This window comes from Phyllobates terribilis, unplaced genomic scaffold (genome assembly GCF_046119375.1).
Source record: "Phyllobates terribilis strain yellow unplaced genomic scaffold, ASM4611937v1 Scaffold_1__5_contigs__length_1240528914, whole genome shotgun sequence".
In the NCBI taxonomy this organism is placed as follows: Eukaryota; Metazoa; Chordata; class Amphibia; order Anura; family Dendrobatidae; genus Phyllobates; species Phyllobates terribilis.
Genome location: NW_027362761.1, coordinates 97,621,614 through 97,644,447, shown reverse-complemented (window position 1 = coordinate 97,644,447; position 22,834 = coordinate 97,621,614). Strand labels below are relative to the sequence as shown.

Sequence of the window (22,834 nt, the reverse complement as noted above, 5' to 3'; positions counted from 1 at the left end):
TCACTTTGCTGCAGAGTTTTTGGATGTGTTTTTATACAGCAATGAATTGTTTTTGGAGCTAAATAACGATATTTGTAAAAAGAAACGTGGGACATCGCTTTAAGGGTATGTGCACACGATCAGGATCCGCTGTGGGTTTGACGCTGCATGCAACTTCAAACCCGCATCCCCAGATTTTACAGCATGGTGGATGGGATTTGTAGAAATCCCATGTCCACTATGCGTTTATCTGTGCCTGCGAATCACACACGGACATGCAGCGTGTCTTTCAGGACCTCACCATGGCAATTTCTCTTGCGGAGTCGCTAGTTTCCACAAGAGAAATCTGATCAGTACAATGTACTGAATGTGGTGAATCCGCATGGTTCAATGAACACATGTGGATTCACCTGCGTTCAATAGAATGCAGCGCTTTAGACGCAGCATAAAGTATACTGCGTCCAAAACGCTGCCTGTCCGGATCATGTGCACATGCCCTAACCCTTGGATTACTGTCAGACCCGGGGAGGAGTCCTGAGGAGATAATTTGCATATTCCCACTGCATTTTGGGGTAAGTGAAGAGTCTCCGCGAGCTCAAAGAACACTGGATTTTGGCTGTTGGAGCTGAAAAGAGGACATCGGTAAACCAGGGGAGGAGTCCTGAGGAGATAATTTGCATATTCCCACTGCATTTTGGGGTAAGTGAAGAGTCTCCGCGAGCTCAAAGAACACTGGATTTTGGCTGTTGGAGCTGAAAAGAGGACATCGGTAAACCGCGCGCCGGTAGGCGCGCGCATTTTTAAGCTTTTTTTTTAAGCTTTTTTCACTGTTTTCAGAACATTAACAATAAGAACATGGAAGAGTCCAGGAGCCATTTGGTGAGCTGCATATCCTGCTACATGTTCACAGACTTGCCAGTGGAAAAGCCAAACTTCACATGCCAGAAATGCAAGCTTGTGTCCCTGTTGGAGGAAAAGTTGCGAAATCTAGAAGAGAGGTTAACTACCTTGAAAATCATTAAGGAAGGTGAAGAGTTCTTAGACAGAGCAGAATTATCTCTTCATGATTCAGAAAGAGAAGAAATTCGAACTGCACCTGACGAAACAGAGGAATGGAAGCATGTGACCCACAGAAGCAGGAGGATCGAGAGGCAGTCAGCACCCATACTGCTCAGGAACCAGTACCAGGCTCTCACACAGGAGAACCATGAAGAAATACAGCAAAATAAGACTTTGCCAGCAATGAATAACCTTGTAAGCCCTCAGAATCCTCCTGGATGGAGAAAGAAGAATGTTGTGAAGAAAAAACGGAGAGTGGTGGTCATGGGGGATTCCCTGTTAAGAGGAACAGAGGCCGCTATCTGCAGACCAGACATAACCTCAAGAGAAATGTGCTGTCTTCCAGGAGCAAAAATTAAAGATGTGTCTGACAGGATATCAAGACTCTTCAGACCTACAGATCACTACCCATTCCTGCTAATACATGTGGGGACAAATGACACCGCAAGAAAGGACCTGGAAACCATCTGCAGTGACTTTGAAGACTTGGCAAGAAAGTGAAAGAATTGGGAGCGCAGGTGGTCTTCTCATCCATCCTCCCAGTGGATGGCCATGGAACAATGAGGTGGAATAAGATTCTACAGGTGAACAACTGGCTACGTCGATGGTGCCGTCAACAAGGATTTGGATTTCTGGATCACGGAATGAATTACCTATACGATGGACTACTTGCTAGAGATGGGGTGCACCTTACGAAGACTGGAAAATATGTATTTGGAAGTCGCCTTGCTACACTCATCAGAAGAGCTTTAAACTAGAACAATGTGGGAAGGGAAGCAAAAGGCCAGAAAAAGCAATACAGCTGACAAATACTATTGAGATCTCTGCTACTGGAAGTGGAAAGGAAGAACAAAGACAAAACAATTTAAATAATAAAAATATGGGAGGAAGAGAAACCAATCACAAACTAAAATGTTTTTATACAAATGCACAAAGCATGGGCAACAAACAAGGAGAATTGGAACTACTAATGCAGGAAAAGGAATATGATGTCATTGGAATCACTGAAACTTGGTGGGACGATACACATGATTGGAATAAAAGGCTAAAAGGATACAACTTATTTGCAAGAAACAGACTTGATAAACGAGGAGGAGGTGTTGCATTGTATGTTAGAAAAGCGTATATCTGCACAGAGATTGAAGCTTCAGAGACTGGCAGTTCTGTGGAAACTGTTTGGGTAAGAATACAAGGAGAGAACAACGGAAAGGACACCATTGTAGGCATTTACTACAGGCCACCTGGGCAAGCTGAAGATATGGATGAACTCTTTATGTATCAAATGACCAAGTTCTCCAAAAAATATAACGTAGTGGTCATGGGAGATTTCAACTATCCAGACATTTGTTGGGAATCTCTCTCAAGTAAAACTAACAGGTCAAGCAAATTCTTATCGTCTCTTGCTGACAACTTTATCTTCCAAAAGGTAGGGGAGAAAACAAGGGGATCTGCTACTTTGGATCTAATCCTTATAAACAGGGAGGAAATGGTTGAGGAGGTAAAGGTGGCTGGGACCCTAGGAGGCAGCGATCAGGCTATTATAGAATTTTGGATAACTAGAGGAGGAAGACATGTGAAGACTCAAACTTCAAGGTTAGATTTTAGAAAGGCAGATTTTAAGAGACTCAGAAAGAGAATAGGAGGGATCCAATGGCTGGATGTCCTTAAGGACAAAAATGTCCAGGAAGGATGGGAAATTTTTAAAAATGAGATTCTCAAAGCACAATCGTTAACAATCCCGAAAAGTAGGAAGAATGGGAAGCATTTAAGGAAACCAGGATGGATGAACACAGAACTTAAACACATGCTAAAAAGAAAGAAAGAAATGTTTATTAAATGGAAAGAGGGAGGCATATCTAAAGAAGATTATAATGCAGTCTGCAGATCCTGTAGGGCACGTATCAGGTTAGCTAAAGCTGACAATGAATTAAGGCTTGCAAGAGATGTCAAAAGCAATAAAAAAGGATTTTGGGGGTATGTCAAAAGTAAAAGAAAAGTCAAAGATGCTATAGGATTTTTACAGGATGAAAATGGAGAAATGGTAAGAGAGGATGTTGAGAAGGCCGAACTTTTTAATTCCTATTTTGCATCTGTTTTCTCTCAGAAAGAAAATGTAACATCAACTGATCTTCACTGTCCTTTTAAAGGAATAGAGGAATCCAAGTTATCTGTAAACAGAAAGATTGTGAGGGAATATTTAGCTAACATAAATGAGTTCAAGTCTCCAGGTCCAGATGAATTACACCCCAGAGTACTGAAGGAGATCGTAGAAGAAATTTTAGAACCACTCTCCATAATCTTTGAAAATTCTTGGAGAACAGGAGAAGTCCCAGAAGACTGGAGAAGAGCAAATGTTGTTCCTATCTTCAAAAAGGGGAAGAAGGTGGACCCAGGGAACTATAGGCCGGTGAGTCTGACTTCTATACCAGGAAAGATCTTTGAACAAATTATTAAACAACATGTATGTAAGTATATGGATAAGAATGAAGTGATTAACCAGAGTCAGCATGGGTTTGTAACTAACAAGTCATGTCAGACTAACTTAATTTCCTTCTATGACAGAATCACTGACTGGGTGGATCAGGGAAATGCTGTAGATATAGTATATCTTGACTTCAGCAAAGCATTTGACAAAGTATCTCACACCATCCTTATTGAAAAAATGACCAAGTATGCAATGGACCAGGCAACTGTTAGGTGGATTCATAACTGGCTTAGTGATCGGACTCAAAGGGTGGTTGTAAATGGCTTCACATCCAGCTGGATGAATGTCTCAAGTGGGGTACCACAGGGCTCCGTCCTGGGACCTGTATTGCTCAACATCTTTATCAATGATTTAGATGAAGGAATTGAGGGTAAACTGATTAAATTTGCTGATGACACAAAGCTAGGAGGGATAGCTAATACTAGAGAAGAGAGAGAGAGGATTCAAAAAGACCTAAATAAACTGGAGCAGTGGGCAGCAACCAACAGAATGGTTTTTAACAGGGAAAAATGCAAAGTACTACATCTGGGCAATAAAAATGAAAAAAGCATATACAGAATGGGAGGAATAGAGCTAAGCAACAGTACATGTGAAAAAGACTTAGGTATACTAATAGATCATAGACTGAACATGAGTTAACAGTGTGATGCAGCAGCAAAAAAGGCAAATACAATTCTGGGATGTATTAACAGAAGCATACAGTCTAGATCACGTGAAGTCATTATCGGTCTTTACTCCTCTTTGGTCAGACCTCATCTGGAATACTGTGTACAGTTTTGGGCACCACATTTTAAAAAAGACATAGACAAACTGGAGCAAGTTCAGAGAAGAGCGACCAGAATGGTGACTGGTCTGCAAACCATGTCCTATGAGGAACGGTTGCAGGATTTGGGAATGTTTAGCTTGCAAAAAAGAAGACTGAGAGGAGACTTAATAGCTGTCTACAAATATGTCAAGGGCTGTCACATTGTAGAAGGATCATCTTTATTCTCATTTGCACAAGGAAAGACTAGAAGCAATGGGATGAAACTAAATGGGAGGAGACACAGATTAGATATTAGAAAAAACTTTTTGACAGTTAGGGTGATTAATGAGTGGAACAGGCTGCCACGAGAGGTGGTGAGTTCCCCTTCAATGGACGTCTTCAAACAGAGGCTGGACAGACATCTGTCTGAGATGATCTAGTGAATCCTGCTTTGAGCAGGGGGTTGGACCAGATGACCCAGGAGGTCCCTTCCAACTCTACCATTCTATGATTCTATGAGATCAATTTCGCTGCATCCAAAACCCTCCGTTCTAATGCCGCACTTGTTTAGTCAGTACATGCGAATCCACCACATATATGGTACATGCGAATCCACCACGTCTATAAGACGCCCCCCATGACTAACCCTGTGATAAGGTTTACAACATTTTTTTTTCAATAAAGACACGGCCAGAACAAAGTCTTTTATTTAAATAAAAAATCCACACTGTTTTATGAATGTATTTATTACTTGCATAATCCACAAATCCCTTGTCTCCTGTAAGAAACCAAAAATAAGAAACAATCATATCCTCACCTGTGTGCCGCCATGATGTAATCCGAGTGTGCCACGGCGATCCGGATCACTTCTACAGCAGCCACATCAATCATTTGTGTGACTGCTGTAGAAGACAACACTGTACACGGACAGGAGTGGAATCACTCCTGTCAGTGTGTAGTGTTGCGCTGCAGTAATGAGGTCACTTGAGTTCAAACAGCTGAGAGCTCCAGGAACTCACTTACAGCATCAGAGCTGCATGGGAAAATTCCCACACAGCACCGATACCGTAAGTCAGGTCCCGGAACTCTCAGCTGTTTGAACTCCGGTGACCTCAGTACCGGCAGCTTCTCGCAATACACTGCAGGGGCCATAGCGCTCATCACCTGCTACCTGATAGGATGGTCACATCTCCGGATGTTGCCGTGCTATCACTGAGATTGTCGTGGGACACTCTGTATATGGACTATGGCAGACAGGTGAGGATGAGGTTTGTTTATTTTACCTTTTATTGCAGGTGTCCATGGCTTCGGGAATTAGCTGTAAGGTGAGTGTGGTTTTTTTTTTTTTTTTTTGGGATGTTCAGGTTTATTCGTCGAACCGAACATCAAAACATTCACTCATGTCTACTATAACACGCCAGGGTGTCAGGTACGTGTGGTAACAGTTTCCACCCGTACAGGAGACGCATACAGACGCAGACCCATTCAAGTGAATGGGTCTGTGCCCATGTCAGTGTGTTTCCACGGACGTGTCTGTGGGCAAAACACGTTGACATGTCAATATTATTATTTTTTTTTTTCTGCACTGCACGGGCCGCAAAACGTGACACACCCCTGCTGTAACCCATCTGACTTCTCACACTGGGAAAACTGGCTGGCTTGCTCCAGTGAGCAGGCCCCGGAGCTGTGCTCAGCAAGTGGTGTCATGTCACGAGTGGTGCCCTGAGTAACAGGACATCACTCGCTGAGCGCAGCTCCGGGGCCCGCTCACTGGAGCGAGCCATTCTCCTCCGGCTCATCGGCATGAGCAGTCAGATGGGTTACAGCCAGGGACATCTTCAGACAGGTGAGTATAAGGATTTTTTTTATACTTTTGCACCGGGAGATAGCAGGAGCAGAATACTACTGTCATCATTGCCCCTTGTTCACGCTGATCGCAGGGGACAATGATGAGGGCAGTGTTCAGCACCTGGCACTTGGGAACAGCGCTAACTGTACACTGATTTCCAGGCACCAGTACGTGTGCTCTTGATGCGGCACACGGTTGCCACACAGGTGCACACGGACACACCTCTCCAGTACTGTTGTTTTTTTTTCTTCTTTTGGTACCAGAAACATCAAGATGTGTGAAACCAGCCTTACTCTGGACTCCTTCTGGCCTCTGTTTAGCGGTGTCGGGTTTCTTTTTTTTTTTTTTTGTATTTGCTAATGTGATAGTGCAAGCTGTGTTAGCCCAGTTTGTCATTTTTTTTTTTTTTTTTTGGTGGGTGAAATTCAGCTTTTTTAAGAGTAAAAAAAATAGATTTTTGTCTGTTAGCCACAGTCCACAAATGTTTTTTTGTTGTCACAAACGTGATGTACTTTGCTAAAAGCCACATGCTATTTTAGTGGCGGTGAAATTCAGCTGTATGCTGAGTAAATAAATCTATTTTTTACTGTGACTAACGTGATACAGCAGGGTAGATCTGAGTTTGAAATTGTTTGTAGCATATCTATGTTATACAGGCCTCATTCACACTAAAAAAATACTTTCTTCTGTCACTAACGTCATACACTATTGGACATCTCAGGGTCCCGAGGTGGTGGGGGGGTTGGTGATACCAGAAAAACTGTTAGTGAAGGTGGAAGAGGAAGAGCTGATGGGCGAGCAACAGTCAGAACATGAAAAGTATAATCATCCCCTCACTGTTACCCAGCCACCAGCACAGCATAGGCGTGAACCTCAGGAAAGAGGCCGACATATGAGTGCATTCTTGCGGCACTATCTGCAACATGATCCCCGTATAGTTAGGATTCAAAATAGTGCTGACGACTGGGTTGCCACTCTGTTAAATCCACGTAAGAGTAAATTTTGCCACATGCTTCCTGCCCTGGAAAGGGACCCGCGAATGCTGGAGTACCAAAACACGCTTTTTGAACAACCTTAAGATAGGTTTTCCTCAAGCCAGCAGTGAGGCACACAGAGTTCATCGCAGCTCTACACTTCCAACCTCCGGCACGTCAATTCGTCAACACCAAAATATTAGCAGCAGCAACAGTGTAAGTGCCAGAAGCAATTTCTGTGAGTCCTTTCACACAATTTTTAGTCCAGATTGTGCACCAGCACAACACAGTACAGGTTTGACACATAGTGAAGGACTGGAGAGGATGGTGCACTCCTGATTGAGTCTCCATCTGCTGGGTTGGTTGTAGTGGAAGAGGTTTTCGTCTCCATCTATTTGTATAGTTATACTGTAGTGAAATTATCTGGTGCAGATATTGTTCTCCACAAAGGGGTACACAAACATGATGAACTCAAAATTGGTTTTCAATAAACAACCATCAGCCGCCCCATCAAACGCATCTGCTGCTTCTTCTTCTTCTTCTGTTACCGTGCCAAGTATTGTCACGCAGGTCTCCAACCGCAGAACTTACGATTGTATACTCGCTCCAGTTAGGCTGAGTGAGAGCCCGTCAGCTGTAACTGAAGCTGACATGCCTGCTGTTTCACTGAGCACTCCACATGTTTCTCAATCCACCGTAACATCTACGCCTGCACCTCACTCACGGTCTAGCAGTTTGTCCTTTTCACCGTACTTCGCCCTCTCTAAGCACTGAAGCCAGCCCTCGGTCCCGCAGTTGTGGTCACTTAAAAGATTGTTTACTCCTACACATGACAAAGCTAAGAGGTTGAACTCCACCATCTCCAATCTGTAGGCCACGGAAATGGTGGTCTTAGGCTCTAATTTTTTTTTTAAATGTGAACAGTTCTGCTTGTGTCTCCATCTGCTGGGTTGGCTGTAGTGGAAGAGGTGTCGTTCCTAATTCTACAATTTCTACTGTACTGAAATTGATGCCACTTTACTGGTGTCTGCCACTATCTTTTGGAAATGTGGAGAATCCTGATAGGGTCTCCATCTACTGGCTTGGCTGTAGTGGAAGCGATGCTGATCCCCATTATACTACTTGTAATCTAGTGAAATTGATGCCACTTGGGTGGTTTTAGGCCCTAATTTATTAAAATGTGAACACTCCTGATTGGTTCTCCGTCTATTGGGTTTGGCCGTAGTGGGAGAGGTGTCGGTCACCATTATACTAGTTCTACTCTAGTGAAATTAATTATTTGGTGCAGATATTTTTGGCACAGGGGTGCACGAGATATAATTGAAATTGGTTTTCTTAGTACCGTGGTATATAAAGCAAGCTATATTTCATCTTTCAATTTTTCGGTGCTGATATTGTTCTCCATACAGGGGTACACATTAGTAATGAGAGAGCACTAAATGTGCTCAACTTAGTGGTTCAGCGATTTCTCAAAACCTACCCAGATCTGCCAGAGTTGCTTGTGAAAGTACAACGCGTGTGTGCCCATTTCAAAAAGTCAGCTATAGCTTCTGCCACCCTGGCAGTGCTTTAGCAGCATATGCAGCTTCCAGCTCACCGACTGTTGTGCAATGTCACCACATGTTGGAAATCAACGTTGCAGATGATGGGAAGGATTTGTGAGCAGCAGATGGCAGTTGTTCAGTACCAGATTCAGCACGCCCATCGGCATTCAGGTCAGTCTACACATAAGAACTGATGAGTGGGCATGGATGTCTGACATCTGTGCTGTCCTCCAAAACTTTGAGGACTCCACCAAGATGGTGCGTGGCGATGACGTCATAATTGGCATCACCATCACACTTCTGTCTACTGAAATGCTTGGTGCTCACAGTTAAAGAGGAGGCATTGCAGGTGGAGCAAGGAACTATGCAGCCCAGCCTCATCTCAATGCAGATTGGATGATGAGGAGGAGAACATGGACAGTTGTCCTCTTTGGGAGGACAGGGAAGTCTTGGAAGTCTTGATACCCCTCTCTGTTTGTGGGAAAGCTGTATGAGTTTCGCTTAAGACCTTCAGTGACCTAAACCGTGTCTTTGCTTATGCACGTTATTTCTCAAAAAGCATTGCAGATCAGGCCATTGTGCAACTCTATAGTGATTAAATTCAAAGCATAAAGAAAGATCTTTGTCTGTGACTAAGCACCACCGAGAAGTGTGAGCTGATGTTGGACGGGCTGCTATTGCTTATGCAACAAGCTGCATTAGAGGACTTCCTGGGAGAAATGTCAGCCGGAGTAGATACGGTTTCCCTATATGCCAGTCCTTTAACCGAGCTAAAGAATATGGCTGTGGTGAAATACAACTCTCACCGAGAAGCAGTGTCAGACTGAAGAACATTGGGCCCAGCAGAAGATCTGATTCTGAGGGACCATCTTTCTCTCCCACTAAAGAGCCCCATAGCAGCCTCAAGGTTTGCGCTATGAACTCTCCTGAAGGAGAAGCCAGGGCCCACCAGAGAACCTGGCTCCAGAAATCCATAAGATTGCAATTGATAAGTTCCCTTCACTGGCCGTCAATTGCCCAGCGTATCCAGTACAAACTACTAATACTGACCTACAAAGCAATCCATAACCTTTCTTCTCCGTACATCTCTGAACTAATCTCCCAATATATTCCCTTCCATAATCTTCGGTCCTCCCAAGACCTCCTTCTTTCCACACTTATTGGTTCCTCACCCAATCACCTCCAATACTTCTACCAAATATTCCCCATCCTCTGGAATTCTGTGCCTCAACACGTCCGATTAGCCATCACATTCGGATCCTTCAGATGCAACCTGAAAATCCATCTTTTCAAGACAGCCTACAGCCTGCCATTGCCTCGCTTCCACCTCACCTCAACACTACCAGAGCTAATGCAACTCCACGACCTACTGTCTCCTTCCCCACCATCCTGTAGAATGTAAGGCCGCAAGTGCAGAGTCTATAAGACTTAAAAAGCAATATGGCACCTTGGCAAAGCCCAGTTATGTTCTCACTCTGATATCTAACAATAATTAACAGGTCATGCTGGAAAACTTGCACCCACTGCCACTCAGTGTCTTCAGCTCCATTGTAAGAAACTGTTTGCTCAGCCAATCTACCAAATAAAATTACTGAAGTACAGAAATTGTGGATGGCTTTGCTTCCGGTACTGGGTGCTAATACCAAACCGTGGCATGCCATTCACTGTATATTCCTGGCTGGTTGGAGACAAGCTCATTCCCACAGAAAAGTACCAGCAAGCTAAGAAGAAGGTGGCCTCTATTATTATGAAGGAGTTGGCTCGTTGTCTAGTAGTCTGGCTTCTATACAAAAGATCCTGCTCATTTTTATAGTTTTAAGTGATTTCTGCAGCAGCGCATCGTATCCACTGGGATAGTGGCGGAGAAATTGCTGTACCATCAGGTTGAGGATGTGAGCCATGCAAGGCACGTGTGGGAGGTTGCCCCGGCGTAGGGCCGCCACCGGATTTGCACCGTTATCACACATGGCCTTCCCTTGCTCCAGGTTCAGTGGAGACAGCCATTGCTCAAACTCGGCCTGGAGAGCTGTCCACAAGTCTTCAGCTGTATGACTGCGATTTCCAAGGCATATTATATTTAACACTGCCTGATTGCGGTGAGACCTGGCTGCGCAGTACGGAGGTGGGGGGGATTCTCTCTGCACTGTTGGAACGTGTCTCAGTAAGGCAGAGGTTGAGGGTGCAGGTGGAGGCCCTAGAGGAGGTGGAGGATGCAGAAGCACTGGAGGAAGTGTTAGGTACAGAGGTTTGTCCCGCAAGCCTTGGGGATTCCAACACTTGCTGTCTAGTGGTTTAGTTCTCCAACTTTAGTAGTTTCGTCTTCCAACCCCTGTTGTGTATTAGTTTAGTTCTCCATGTTCTGGATGTTCTGGTGTGTATTTATTTATTTCTCCAACCCATCCATGCTCATCCCCAGGGGTTAACGTCTGGTGACGATGGTTTGGATTCTTCTCGGACCCAAATCAACTGAAAAAGAATTTGGGCATCGTTACACATGCTTTCTCCCTCATTAGTCTGTGAAGCTTTGGATCAGACCTCTGATGCCCCGGAATAGAATGTGTAAACAGCTCTGCAGACTCTCCCATCTGTGCTTCCCCACAGTCAGTTGGCTGGTTGGAGAGTTGTGACGTGGGTGAAAACAAGGGTAATTGGGGTGGTACCTCTGAGGACTGTACTGTGTGTGATATTAAGGTGGAGGAAGAGGAGCAGAGGCCACTTAATACAGCGCTTGTCATCTACTGGAGCACGTGTTCTTCCTGCCCCTCATCTACAAGGCATATCGCTGTGCTACTGCTAAAGAAAGGGAGTGGAGTCCAGTAACAGAAGTTTTCAAAATACTGCACAATTGCTCACTGCAGCAAAACAAACCTACTTCTCATCTCTCATATCCCGTGTCTCACAACCCTAAACAGCTATTCAGTATTTTCAGGTCTGTCCTCTGTCCACCTGCTCCCCCTCCCTCTCCTCTCATCTCAGCTGAAGACTTAGCCTCATTCTTCAACCAGAATATTGACAACATGGGACTTAAGCAAAAGCTTTGCCCTAACAGCCCCTTTTCTCTCATAACGACTCAACTCTCCTCCTCCAAAAACAGCTTCTCCGCCATCACAGAAGATCATCTTTACTCTCCAAATCACATCTCACCACCTGTGAACTTGACCCAATACCATCCCACCTCATTCCAAACTGTACCACAATCTTCATCCCAAGCCTAACCCTCCTCTTCTACCTGTCACTAACAACTGGCATCTTCCCATCATGATTCAAACATGCCTTGATCACACCCATCCTCCAAAAGCCCTCCCTTGACCCATCCTATGTTTAGCTATCGCCCCATGTCGCTTCTCCCCTATGCCTCCAAACTACTGAATCAACACGTCTATTATGAACTATCCTCCCGCTCCCTCTTTGACGGCTTACAATCAGACTTCCAACCTCACCATTCCACTGCAATTGCATTGACTAAAGTCACCAACGACCTACTAACTGCCTAATCCAAGCCAGACTGTCTTCCTCCTCCAAGACCTGTCATCTGCCTTCGACACAGTAAACCATACCCTCTTACTACAGACTCTCATCTCTCGACATCACAGACTTGGTCCTGTCTTGGATCTTTTCATACCTAACCGGCAGGACATTCAGTGTCTCCCACTCACACACCACCTCCACATCTCCCTCCCCCCCCCCCCATGTGTCGGTGTCCCCTAAGGTTCAGTTGTAGGACTCAGGCTCTTCTCCATCTACACCTTCTGCCTGGGACAGCTCATGGTCTCACAGCTTTCAGTATCACCTCCTTGCTGATGACACACAGATCTACCTCTCTGGACCTGACTAGAGATGAGCGAATGTTTCAATATTTGATTCGGATTACAATCGCGTAATTTGCACTATTCGCCCAATGTTACCGAACGCCATAGGATTCAATGGTGGTGGAAGGGGGGGAACAAAAAAAAACACATACACAGAACCTTCAAGCGGGCCTAAAAGCTGCCAAAACACATCAGATTGGGGGTAGACACGTAGAAAAGGCCATCAATTGACCCAGAGTACAAGTACTATAATTATTACAGCAACATTTATTCCGTGGCGCTTTACATGTCAAAAGGGGTCACCGACTGGTACAAGAGGAGAGAGGACCCTGCCCACGAGGGAGCACAAACAATCTACAAGCGATGAGTGAGGATACAGTAGGTCAGGGTACAGCTAGTTGTGCAGCGGTATGCTGGAGCGAGGCTTACCGCAAATTGTACGCTTGTCACAAGAAGTGGGTCTTCAGCTTCCTTTTCAAGGTTTACACTGTAGGATGTGTTGGGGTATAGCAATTCACAGTAGCGGAGATGCACAAGACAAATCTTGTATGTGATCGTAACAAGAAGAGATAAGAGGGAAGTAGAGAAGGAGATCTTGGAAGGATGGGAGGTTGCGTGCAGCTACTAGTACAGGGAGACTAGGTCACACATGTATGGAGGAGATAGGTTTTTGATTGCTTGGTATGCCAAAGTTAGGCTTTTCAACTGGAGTCTCTGGGCAACAGGGAGCCGGCGAAGGGATTGACAGAGGGGAGAAGCCTGGCTATAGCGGGGTGACCGGTGGATTAATCGGCCAGCACAGTATAGGATAGATTGGAGGGGTGCGAGAGTAGTAGAAGGGAGGCCACAGAGCAGGAGCTTGTAGTAGTCCAGGCGGGAGATGAGGGCGTGCAGTGGTAATTTTCTACATTCATGGTTGAGGAATGTGTGGATCCTCGAGATACTTTGGAGTTGGAGTCCGCAGCATGTGGAAAGGGCTTGGATCTGACATTTGAAGGACAGATCAGAGTCAAGCTTGCGGGGCTAGGGAGAGTGGGTCTTCTTTTCTTCCTTGTAGATGGCTGCGCTGACTTTGGTCTTGATAAAACACAGTGGACCTACACCAGTAGATGACATGGCTTCCCAAACCATCGCTGATTGTGGAAACGTCACATTAGACCTCAAGCAGCTTGGATTGTGTGCCTCTCCACTCTTCCTCCAGACTCTGGGACCTTGATTTCCAAATGAAAATTGGAACTCTGGGATCTTGTGGAGTGTGTCAATGACTGCCTTCTGGACATCTGTCAAGTCAGCAGTCTTCCCCCATGATTGTGGAGCCTACTGAAACAGACTAAGGGACCTTTTGTAAATGCTTAGGAAGCCTTTGCAGGTGTTTTTTTTTGTTAATTATTCTAATTTACTGAGATAAGACTTTTGTGTTTTCATTGGCTGTAAGTCATAATCATCAACATTAATAGAAATAAACACTTGAAATAGATCACTGTTTGTAATGACTCTATATAATGATTTTCACTTTTTGTATTGAACTGAAATTAACTTTTTGATGATCTTCTAACTTAGTGAGATGCACCTGTATAAGGTATAGCAGTGCCGGCTCACTGCTATACCTTATCACTTTTCAGCCTTGCAGACACAAGATGGTTTAATCATGCGCTGTGCATGATCAATCTATCTTGCTAGAGCCTGGTGACCCAGGGTCACCGTGGTACAGTTGAGGGAAATTGGGACACCATGGCAACAAGCGGGCACCACTCCTGGCACTGACTGCCGGGTGTCAACTGTCAGAATCAGCTGACACCTGGTGGCGATCAGAGGCTGTGCGGGTGCGATCCATGAGGCTTAATATGTACCTGGTCTATAAGGCCCAGGGCACAGGGACATATTATGCATCATGTCAGAAAGGGGTTAAAGTAAGCTGTAAAATAACCACCATCATCCTTAGCTCTGCCCTCTGGGTGGGGGGGGGGGATATTAATTTCTTGCTGCAAGACTTTCTTTATTCACAAAAATTTGTTTAACGTGAATTAGAACGTATCACAGAGACCACACAAACTCATGTAATCGAGAAAGGCCGTTGCTCTCTCGGATGTTGTCTTCGTAATAGGCGTACCCCTACCAATGTGGTTGAGAAGGAATTTGATGTGCTCGGCATGCACAGTACAATGAAGCAACCTTGAATAAGAAACCTGAAGCTTGCAGACTTGTCTTCAAACCTTTTCTTTTCCCCCTCTCCTGATACAACAGTTGTTCCATTTTTTGACTAGTACTTTTATACAAAGTCCCAGTTTTTAGCAATTTCAGTAAACTTGAAGGTGGTGTGTGTTCTTTTTTTTTTTTTTTTTACAGGTTAATATTAAAATGGTTGTATCCAAGTCCTGGACAATGGTGAAGCACTTTGATGGTGCACCAAAGCCTGAGGATTTCAAGCTTATAGAAAAAGAGCTGCCACCATTGCAAGATGGAGGTAATGTAACCAAATTTTATATAAAATAGTTATCCAGGAGAGTGCTCCATATAGGATTTCTTGGATATCATACACTTAAACACAATTTGAACATGACATAACACATACGCCCTTTAAAAGCTCCCGACATATGTTAAATGGAAGCTCTGTTGCATTTATCACAAGCTATAATGACATCCAATTTATGGATTTGTCATAATCTATCCATTAATCCCATCCTGACATGTGATGAAAATGTATAGATGGGTCTTAGATGCTGAGCCTGCAACAAGTGCCGGTTGTGTTATACAGCCAGCACTTGCCTTTAATTGCAGTAAAATGAGTTGGCTCATATGGGTTCCCTTTTTAAAAGCTGCTATCGGATAATAGGTAGATACCTGACAGTCAATCAGAGTCAGGGTGGAGAAGTCAGCAGGAACCGAGCCTCCCTTTGATTAGTTTGCTTGATCTTTGTTCCCAGATTATTGGCAGTGTACAGGGTGATTCCCTCGATACTTTACCTGTGAAAAATTGCCGAAACTTGTAAAAGACTGTTGACCCTACTGAAATTTGGATTGTACATACTTTGGCTCATGAGAAGTGAGTGCAATGAACCTCAGCGACGTGAAACATCCTCGCGCTGAGTGGTCTTGCCAATTTTTTGCCCCACTGGCTGTCTCATTACGAGATAGACTTTCTGTGTAGCTTATGTGTGGCGCTTGCGTTTCACTCCTGCCGAATTTGTTCTTAATTTAGCAATGTACAGATAGTCTGGAGGAGGTGTTTTCATTGTGAAATTTTTTTGGAAAACTGAGTCCTTTATCCCCGATTGTGGCTTGCACATTAATGAGCAGGCCAATTTTTGCAATTCTGACCACTGTCACTTTATTAGATAATAAGTAATAATGCTTCAACGGATCCCACTGATTCTGAGACTGGTTTTTCATGACATATTGTACTTCATGATAGTGGTAACATTTCTTCGATATGACTTGCGTTTATTTGTGAAAAAAATTGGAAATTTGAATATTTTGCAATTTTCAAAATTTGACTTTTCTTGTCCTTAAATCAGAGATATCACACAAAATGGTTAATAACTATTCCTACAACCCCTGGCAAAAATTATGGAATCACCAGGCTCGGAGGATGTTCATTCAGTTGTTTAATGTTGTTGAAAAAAAGCAGATCACAGACATGGCACAAAACTAAAGTCATTTCAAATGGCAACTTTAGGGTTTTAAGAAACACTAAAAGAAATCAAGATTAAAAATGTGGTACTCAGTAAGGGTAATTTTATTCAGACCAAGCAGAGGAAAAAAATTATGGAATCACTCAATTCTGAGGAAAAAATTATGGACTCACCCTGTACATTTTCATTTCCAAAACTAACACCTGCGTTAGGAGTGATCACACCTTGGAGAGCTGTTGCACCAAGTGGACTGACATGAATAATGGCTCCAACATGAGAGATGTCAATTGAAACAAAGGAGAGGATTATCAAACTCTTAAAAGGTAAATCATCACGCAATGTTGCAAGAGATGTTGGTTGTTCACAGTAAGCGGTGTCTAAAATCTGGACCAAATACAAACAACATGGGACGGTTGTTAAAGGCAAACATACTGGTAGACCAAGGAAGACATCAAAGCGTCAAGACCGGAAACTTAAAGCAATATGTCTCCAAAATAGGAAAAGCACAACAAAACAAATGAGGAACGAATGGGAGGAAACTGGAGTCAATGTCTGTGACCAAACTGTAAGAATCCGCCTAAAGGAAATGGGATTTACATACAGAAAAGCTAAACATAAGCCATCATTAACACCTAAGCAGAAAAAAACAAAGTTACAATGGGCTAAGGAAAAGCAATCGTGAACTATGGATGACTGGATGAAAGTCATATTCAGTGATGAATCGCGAATCTGCATTGGGCAAGGTGATGATGCTGGAACTTTTGTTTGGTGCCATTCCAAAGAGATTTATAAAGATGACTGCATGAAGAGAACATGCAAATTTCCACAGTCATTGATGATATGGGGCTGCATGTCAGGTAAAGGCACTGGAGAGATGGCTGTCATTACATCTTCAATAAATGCCCAAGTTTACATTGATATTTTGGACAGTTTTCTTATCCCATCAATTGAAAGGATGCTTGGGGATGATGACATCATTTTTCAAGATGATAATGCATCCTGCCATAGAGCAAAAACTGTGAAAACATTTCTTGAAGAAAGACACATAAGGTCAATGTCATGGCCTGCAAATAGTCTGGATCTCAATCCAATTGAAAATCTTTGGTGGATGTTGAAGAAAATGGTCCATGACAAGGCTCCAACCTGCAAAGCTGATCTGGCAACAGCAATCAGAGAAAGTTGGAGCCAGATTGATGAAGAGTACTGTTTGTCACTCATTAAGTCTATGCCTCAGAGATTGCAAGCTGTTATTAAAGCCAGAGGTGGCACAACAAAATACTAGTGATTTATTGGAGTGTTCTTTCGTGTGTTTGTTTTTCATGATTCCATAATTTTTTCCTCAGAATTGAGTGATTCCATAATTTTTTCCCTCTGCTTGGTCTGAAAAAAATGACCCTTACTGAGTACCACATTTTTTTATCTTGACTTCTTTTAGTGTTTCCTAAAACCCTACTTTACATCAGCACAATTTTGGAAACATCTTTATTATATATATATACAGTGTGTGTGTGTGTGTGTGTGTGTGTGTGTGTGTGTGTGTGTGTATATACCACATTTGAAGTCACTCTTGAGGCATCTATATGACAGCAAATACCCAAAAGTGACACCATTCTAAAAACTGCACCCATCAAGATGTTCAAAACCAAATTCAAGAAGTTTATTAACCCCTCAGGTTCTTCACAGGAATTTTTGGAATGTGGAAGAAAACTATGAACATTTAACTTTTTTCACAAAAATGTTACTTTAGATCCAATATTTTTTTTTGCAAGGGTAACAGGAAAAAATGGACCCCAAAATTTGTTGTGCAATTTTTCCTGAGCCTGCCAATACCCCATATGTGGGGGAAAACCACTGTTTGGGTGCACAGCAGGGAAGGAGCGCCATTTGACTTTTTGAATGTAAAATTTGCTTGAATAATTAGCGGACGTCATGTCGCATCTGAGAAGCCCCTGATGTGCCTAAACAGGGGAAACCCCCCACAAGTGACACAATTTTGGAAACTAGACCCCTCAGGGAACTTGTCTAGATATGTGGTGAGCACCTTGAACCCCCCCAGGTGTCTCACAGAATTTTATAATGTAGAGCTGTGAAAATAAAAAAGCAAACTTTCCCTACAAAATTCATTTAGCCCCCAATTTTTTTTTTTTCACAAGGGTAAGAGGAGAAAATGGACCACAAACTGTTGTGCAATATCTCCGGTACGCCGATACCTCATATGTGGGGAAAATTCACTGTTTGGGCACACGGCAGGGTTCAGAAGGGAAGGAGCACTGACTTTTTGAACGCAAAATTGGCTGGAATCGAGAGCGGATGCCATGTCGCATTTGGAGAGCCCCTGATGTGCCTACACAGTGGAAACACCCGACAAGTGATCCCCTTTTGGAAGCTACACCCCTCAAGGATTAAGGATTTTATTAAGGGGTCGAGTGAATATTTTGAACCCAGAGGTACGACTCAGAATTTGATACCATTAGGTCATTATATTGAATACGCTGTCATTAGTCTTGAGCGCAAGTGCTCGCAAGTGCTTTGCGTTTGCATTGGGTACTTGGGTATGCGCCAGTGACAGACCCCCCCCAAAAAAAAAAAAAATCCCAACCCTAACCCTAGAGTTTGACGCTGTTCCTCATGCAGTATAAGTGATTAGATGACTTTTTTTCTTCGGTGCGATACCAGATTCATATTGAGTTTTTGTTTGCCAGCTGTCGCACACTAAAAATGTTTATTTTTTTTTTATGCCTTTCCGCTTGTGGTAAAATTGGTAAGGCAGCTTTATTCTTCGGGTCAGTACGTTTACAGCGATACCACATTAATATATATATATATATATATATATATATATATATATATATATATATATCTCTTTTTTTTTTTTTTTTTTTCATGTTTTGGCACTTTTTATACGATAAACTATTTTATAGAAAACTTTTTTGTATCACTTTTATTCTAATAACTAACTTTTTTTTTTATTTTTTGGCTGATGGAGCTGTATGGCGGCTTGTTTTTTGCAGGACAAGATGACGTTTTCAGTGGTACCATTTATATTTACACTCGTCTCTTTGATCGCGTTTCATTCCATTTTTTTCTTCGGCGGTATGATAAAGCATCGTTTGTTTTTGTTTTTTTATTTATTTATTTTTTACTTTTACAGTTTGTCCCACTATGGGACTTTCATTTTTTGCAAGCTGATTTCTTGTATAGCATAGTAATGCAGCAGCATCCTTATGCTATGCAGGCTGTCAGCCCCTGCAGACACAAGTTAGGTAGATCATGCTCAGTGCACGAACTTGCTGATGCCTGGTGACCCGGATGTCGTCATGACTACGTCGGGTCAACATTGCAACGATCGGGGCCCAGCGCACACAGCACGGGACCCCCGGATACAAGTTAAGAGGGGCGCTCTTACCGCTGTCTGCCCCGGAAATGCTGTGATTGCCTCTGATCGTAGCATTTCCTGGGGTTAATGTGCTAGGAGGTGCGGGACCACTTCTGGCGCACAGTATCAGGTGTCAGCTGTGAAAATCAGCTGACACCCAGTGGCAATCGCCCCGCACAGCTTAATAGTACGTACCTGGTTCAATAGGCACAGGGATGTACTAATACTGACCATGTCAGAAAGGGGTTAAGAAGTGCCAAAGTGCGTTTTTAAAGAAGTTTGGAGGTTGAAATCCACCAACCAAATCATGTATTCTCTCATTGGTGAATAAGCTGGAACATACAGCAACACTACTGGATAGGCATGATGGAGGACGTCCGAAAATGTCTGAGGAAACAACTTAAGATGTGAAACTGCGACTTCTGGCATCTCCATGTAAATTGTTGCACAGGCTTTACCAGGAGACAGGCAAGTTGTATTCTACATGTCATGACCGTGTACGGCCAACCCGGGTTCCATAGTTCTGTAAGACCCCTCCCCATCTTACCGACCTCAAGTACCTTAACAAATAAAAACACTGCACCTGTAATTTCTTTGGATAAATTTGGCCACAGCGGCCATTTTATTAACAAACAACATTAACATATAAACATTATTATTCAAATAAATAAGAAGGGAGGGTTCTTGGAGTTAAACATTAGATCTGGCATAACTAAACCGAAATCGAACCACCGTATTACCCTCAGCCGTCCATCACCAGCTCAAGGGCACCAAAAAGCTCCCAGGGTAAAACCCCGTCCAGAGCCCCAAAAACCAAATGCCAGATCACCCCGGTTAATCAAGCCACTGCCTGTAAATTTCCAATAACTTTCCCACCGACACTTCTGTGCCAACTCCAAGAACCCCACCCCCCGCCACAAACGAACAGCCCTGACCACCTCAGGCTCGTGAGCGCCCCAACACTGCCAAAGCCCTCTCAATCCCCTCCTGTATAGATAATGCCCATAAATCAATCCCAATATCGTTCAGGTGCACCCCATCCTTTGCCCAAAAATCACCAACCCCTGCCTCAAGATCAAGATGCCGAACACTTACACCCCCATTTCTACCAACAAAAGCTGCTATGGCTCTATTCAACTTTACTCGTGCCCTATTAATGCCCTTCACTGATCTGGCCTCCCTCCAATTTTTTCTCGGCACAATGTCAGACCAAACCGTCAACACCCCAGGAAAAGATGTCCATAACCTTAAAAAATCAATTCAAATATCCCTCATCAATTCCCTAACTGGCCGAACCCCCAAATCATTCCCCCCCATATGCACCACCAAAATGTCCGGCGCCTGGTCCAAACGAGCCGCCTTATGGAATTCAGGCAGCACCCTTCTCCATACCATCCCTCTAAAACCCAGCCACCGGACCACCACTTGCTCTCTGCTAAAACCCAGTTGCCTACCGTTTGGCCTCACATCCGCCCGCAGCGCCCCCCAATGAACGAAAGAGTGTCCAAGAATCCAGACTAATAACGGGACGTCACCTGCAATAAGACAACCAAAAAGGGGGTATTCACTTCTGGACAAAATAAAAACCACCATTCCGCATACCTAATGCCGTACATATGACAGATAACGATCTGAACTTCACCTCCCGATGCGTTTTATCACATCCTTTCCTAAACCCAAACCGTCTGCTTCTGACGCCGCACCGATTCTGAAAGAATGCGACCCGTACACCTCGGAACTAAGGCACAACTCCCGGATCCCTTTTTTAAATACCGCAATAAATTGAAAACGTGACAAAAACTCTCCGTTTTTATGACACAATAATGGGCCCTTACGTCCCGACCAAACCTGCCAGTAAGCCATTAAACATCTCCTAGGACAAATAAAAGATCCATTAACCTCACCCAATACCACTAGCTTGCCTCTGTCCAATTGATCCATCTTCGCCCTCCTAATCCAAAATTCGATGCCCCCTTTCCGACCGCTCACATCCTCAGCAAACAAACCCCCAACCTTATTCCTACTTGGTGCCACCAACTCACCTAATCTTAGTGCGCCAAAGAACGCCAATGAAAAAGCCAATCTAAACAGTGTGGCTTCAAAAACTGAACAACAAATCTTATCCAACACTAAACCCAACCGCTCTAAAATACTAAAAGTCACCGGTCTTCGTTTATCTAACACTTTACTTCCTCTCCTAAAGCCCCTAAGTGCTTGCTTCACTAAAAACGATTTTGTAACATCTTTTAACCCCTGTAATCTAAAACCGAATGCCAATCCTGCAACAAATTTACCAACTTTTGACACAGACCATCCAATCTCTGCTGCCCTTCCCACAAGAAACAACACCGCCATCTCTCTATCTCCTTCACCTTCCACCACACCCCACTCCAGAATCCAACTTTGCCATACTCGCCACGATGCCTCGTATGATGCCCAGGTCTGCCTCGTAATGGACTCCCTTATTAACCGTCCGGCTCCTCCATGACCAGTTGCCACAAATGCGAAGGGCATTCTTGACCCACGTCCCCTGCCTCTGGTGCTAGCGCCCGAAAACGGTCCCACTGAAAACGAGATAAGGCATCTGCTATAGAATTTTGTACACCTGGAACATGTACCGCTGTAATCCAAGCGTTCAAATTGAGACAACAAAGAACTAGTTCCCTGAGCAGCCTAATAACCGGTGGGGACGAGGCCGACAAGCTGTTGATGACAGACACCACTCCCATGTTATCGCAATGAAACCGAATTCTCCTGTTGGCAAAACACTCCCCCCAAATAGTAACCGCAACAACAATAGGGAACAATTCCAAAAACGCCAGGTTCCTCGTAAGTCCCCTCTCCGTCCACCCAATCGGCCATGCCCCAACACTCCACCGCCCTTTCCAGTAGGCCCCGTATCCAGCACCTCCCGCAGCATCTGTAAAAATCTCACAATCAAAACTGCTTACAAACTCCTACTGGATTAATGACCTGCCATTATAGCTTTCCAAAAACAACTTCCAAACCCTCAGGTCCTCCTTGTGTTCCTTATTTAGGCGGATAAAATGATGAGCCCCACGCACTCCTGCTGTGGCGCCTGACAACCTGCGACAAAAAATTCTGCCCATTGGCATAATCCTGCATGCAAAATTTAAGCGCCCCAACAGCGATTGTAGCTCCCTCAGGGTCACCTTGCGCAACCTCCCGACTCTATCGACCTCCTGCTTGAGCAGACACAATTTATCTTCAGGTAACCGGCACTCCATCCTTTCTGTATCAATAACAATGCCCAAAAAACTTAGGATTGTGCAAGGGCCTTCCGTCTTTTCTTTTGCCAATGGTACGCCAAAATGCTCCGCTACCCACACCATAGTACCTAACAAATTCCTACACAATAACG

General features: G+C 43.9%; 1 protein-coding gene across 1 annotated transcript in view; it reads left to right on the top strand.

Annotated features, from left to right (window-relative positions):
- The window catches only part of LOC141211698 (prostaglandin reductase 1-like), a 112,450-nt gene that overhangs the window by 5,858 nt on the left and 83,758 nt on the right, over positions 1–22,834 (top strand). The window contains exon 2 of the mRNA XM_073664848.1: positions 14,791–14,908. Within this exon, the coding sequence (XP_073520949.1) occupies positions 14,803–14,908 (106 nt within the window). The 5' untranslated portion in view covers positions 14,791–14,802. The remainder of the gene's footprint in view (positions 1–14,790; positions 14,909–22,834) is intronic.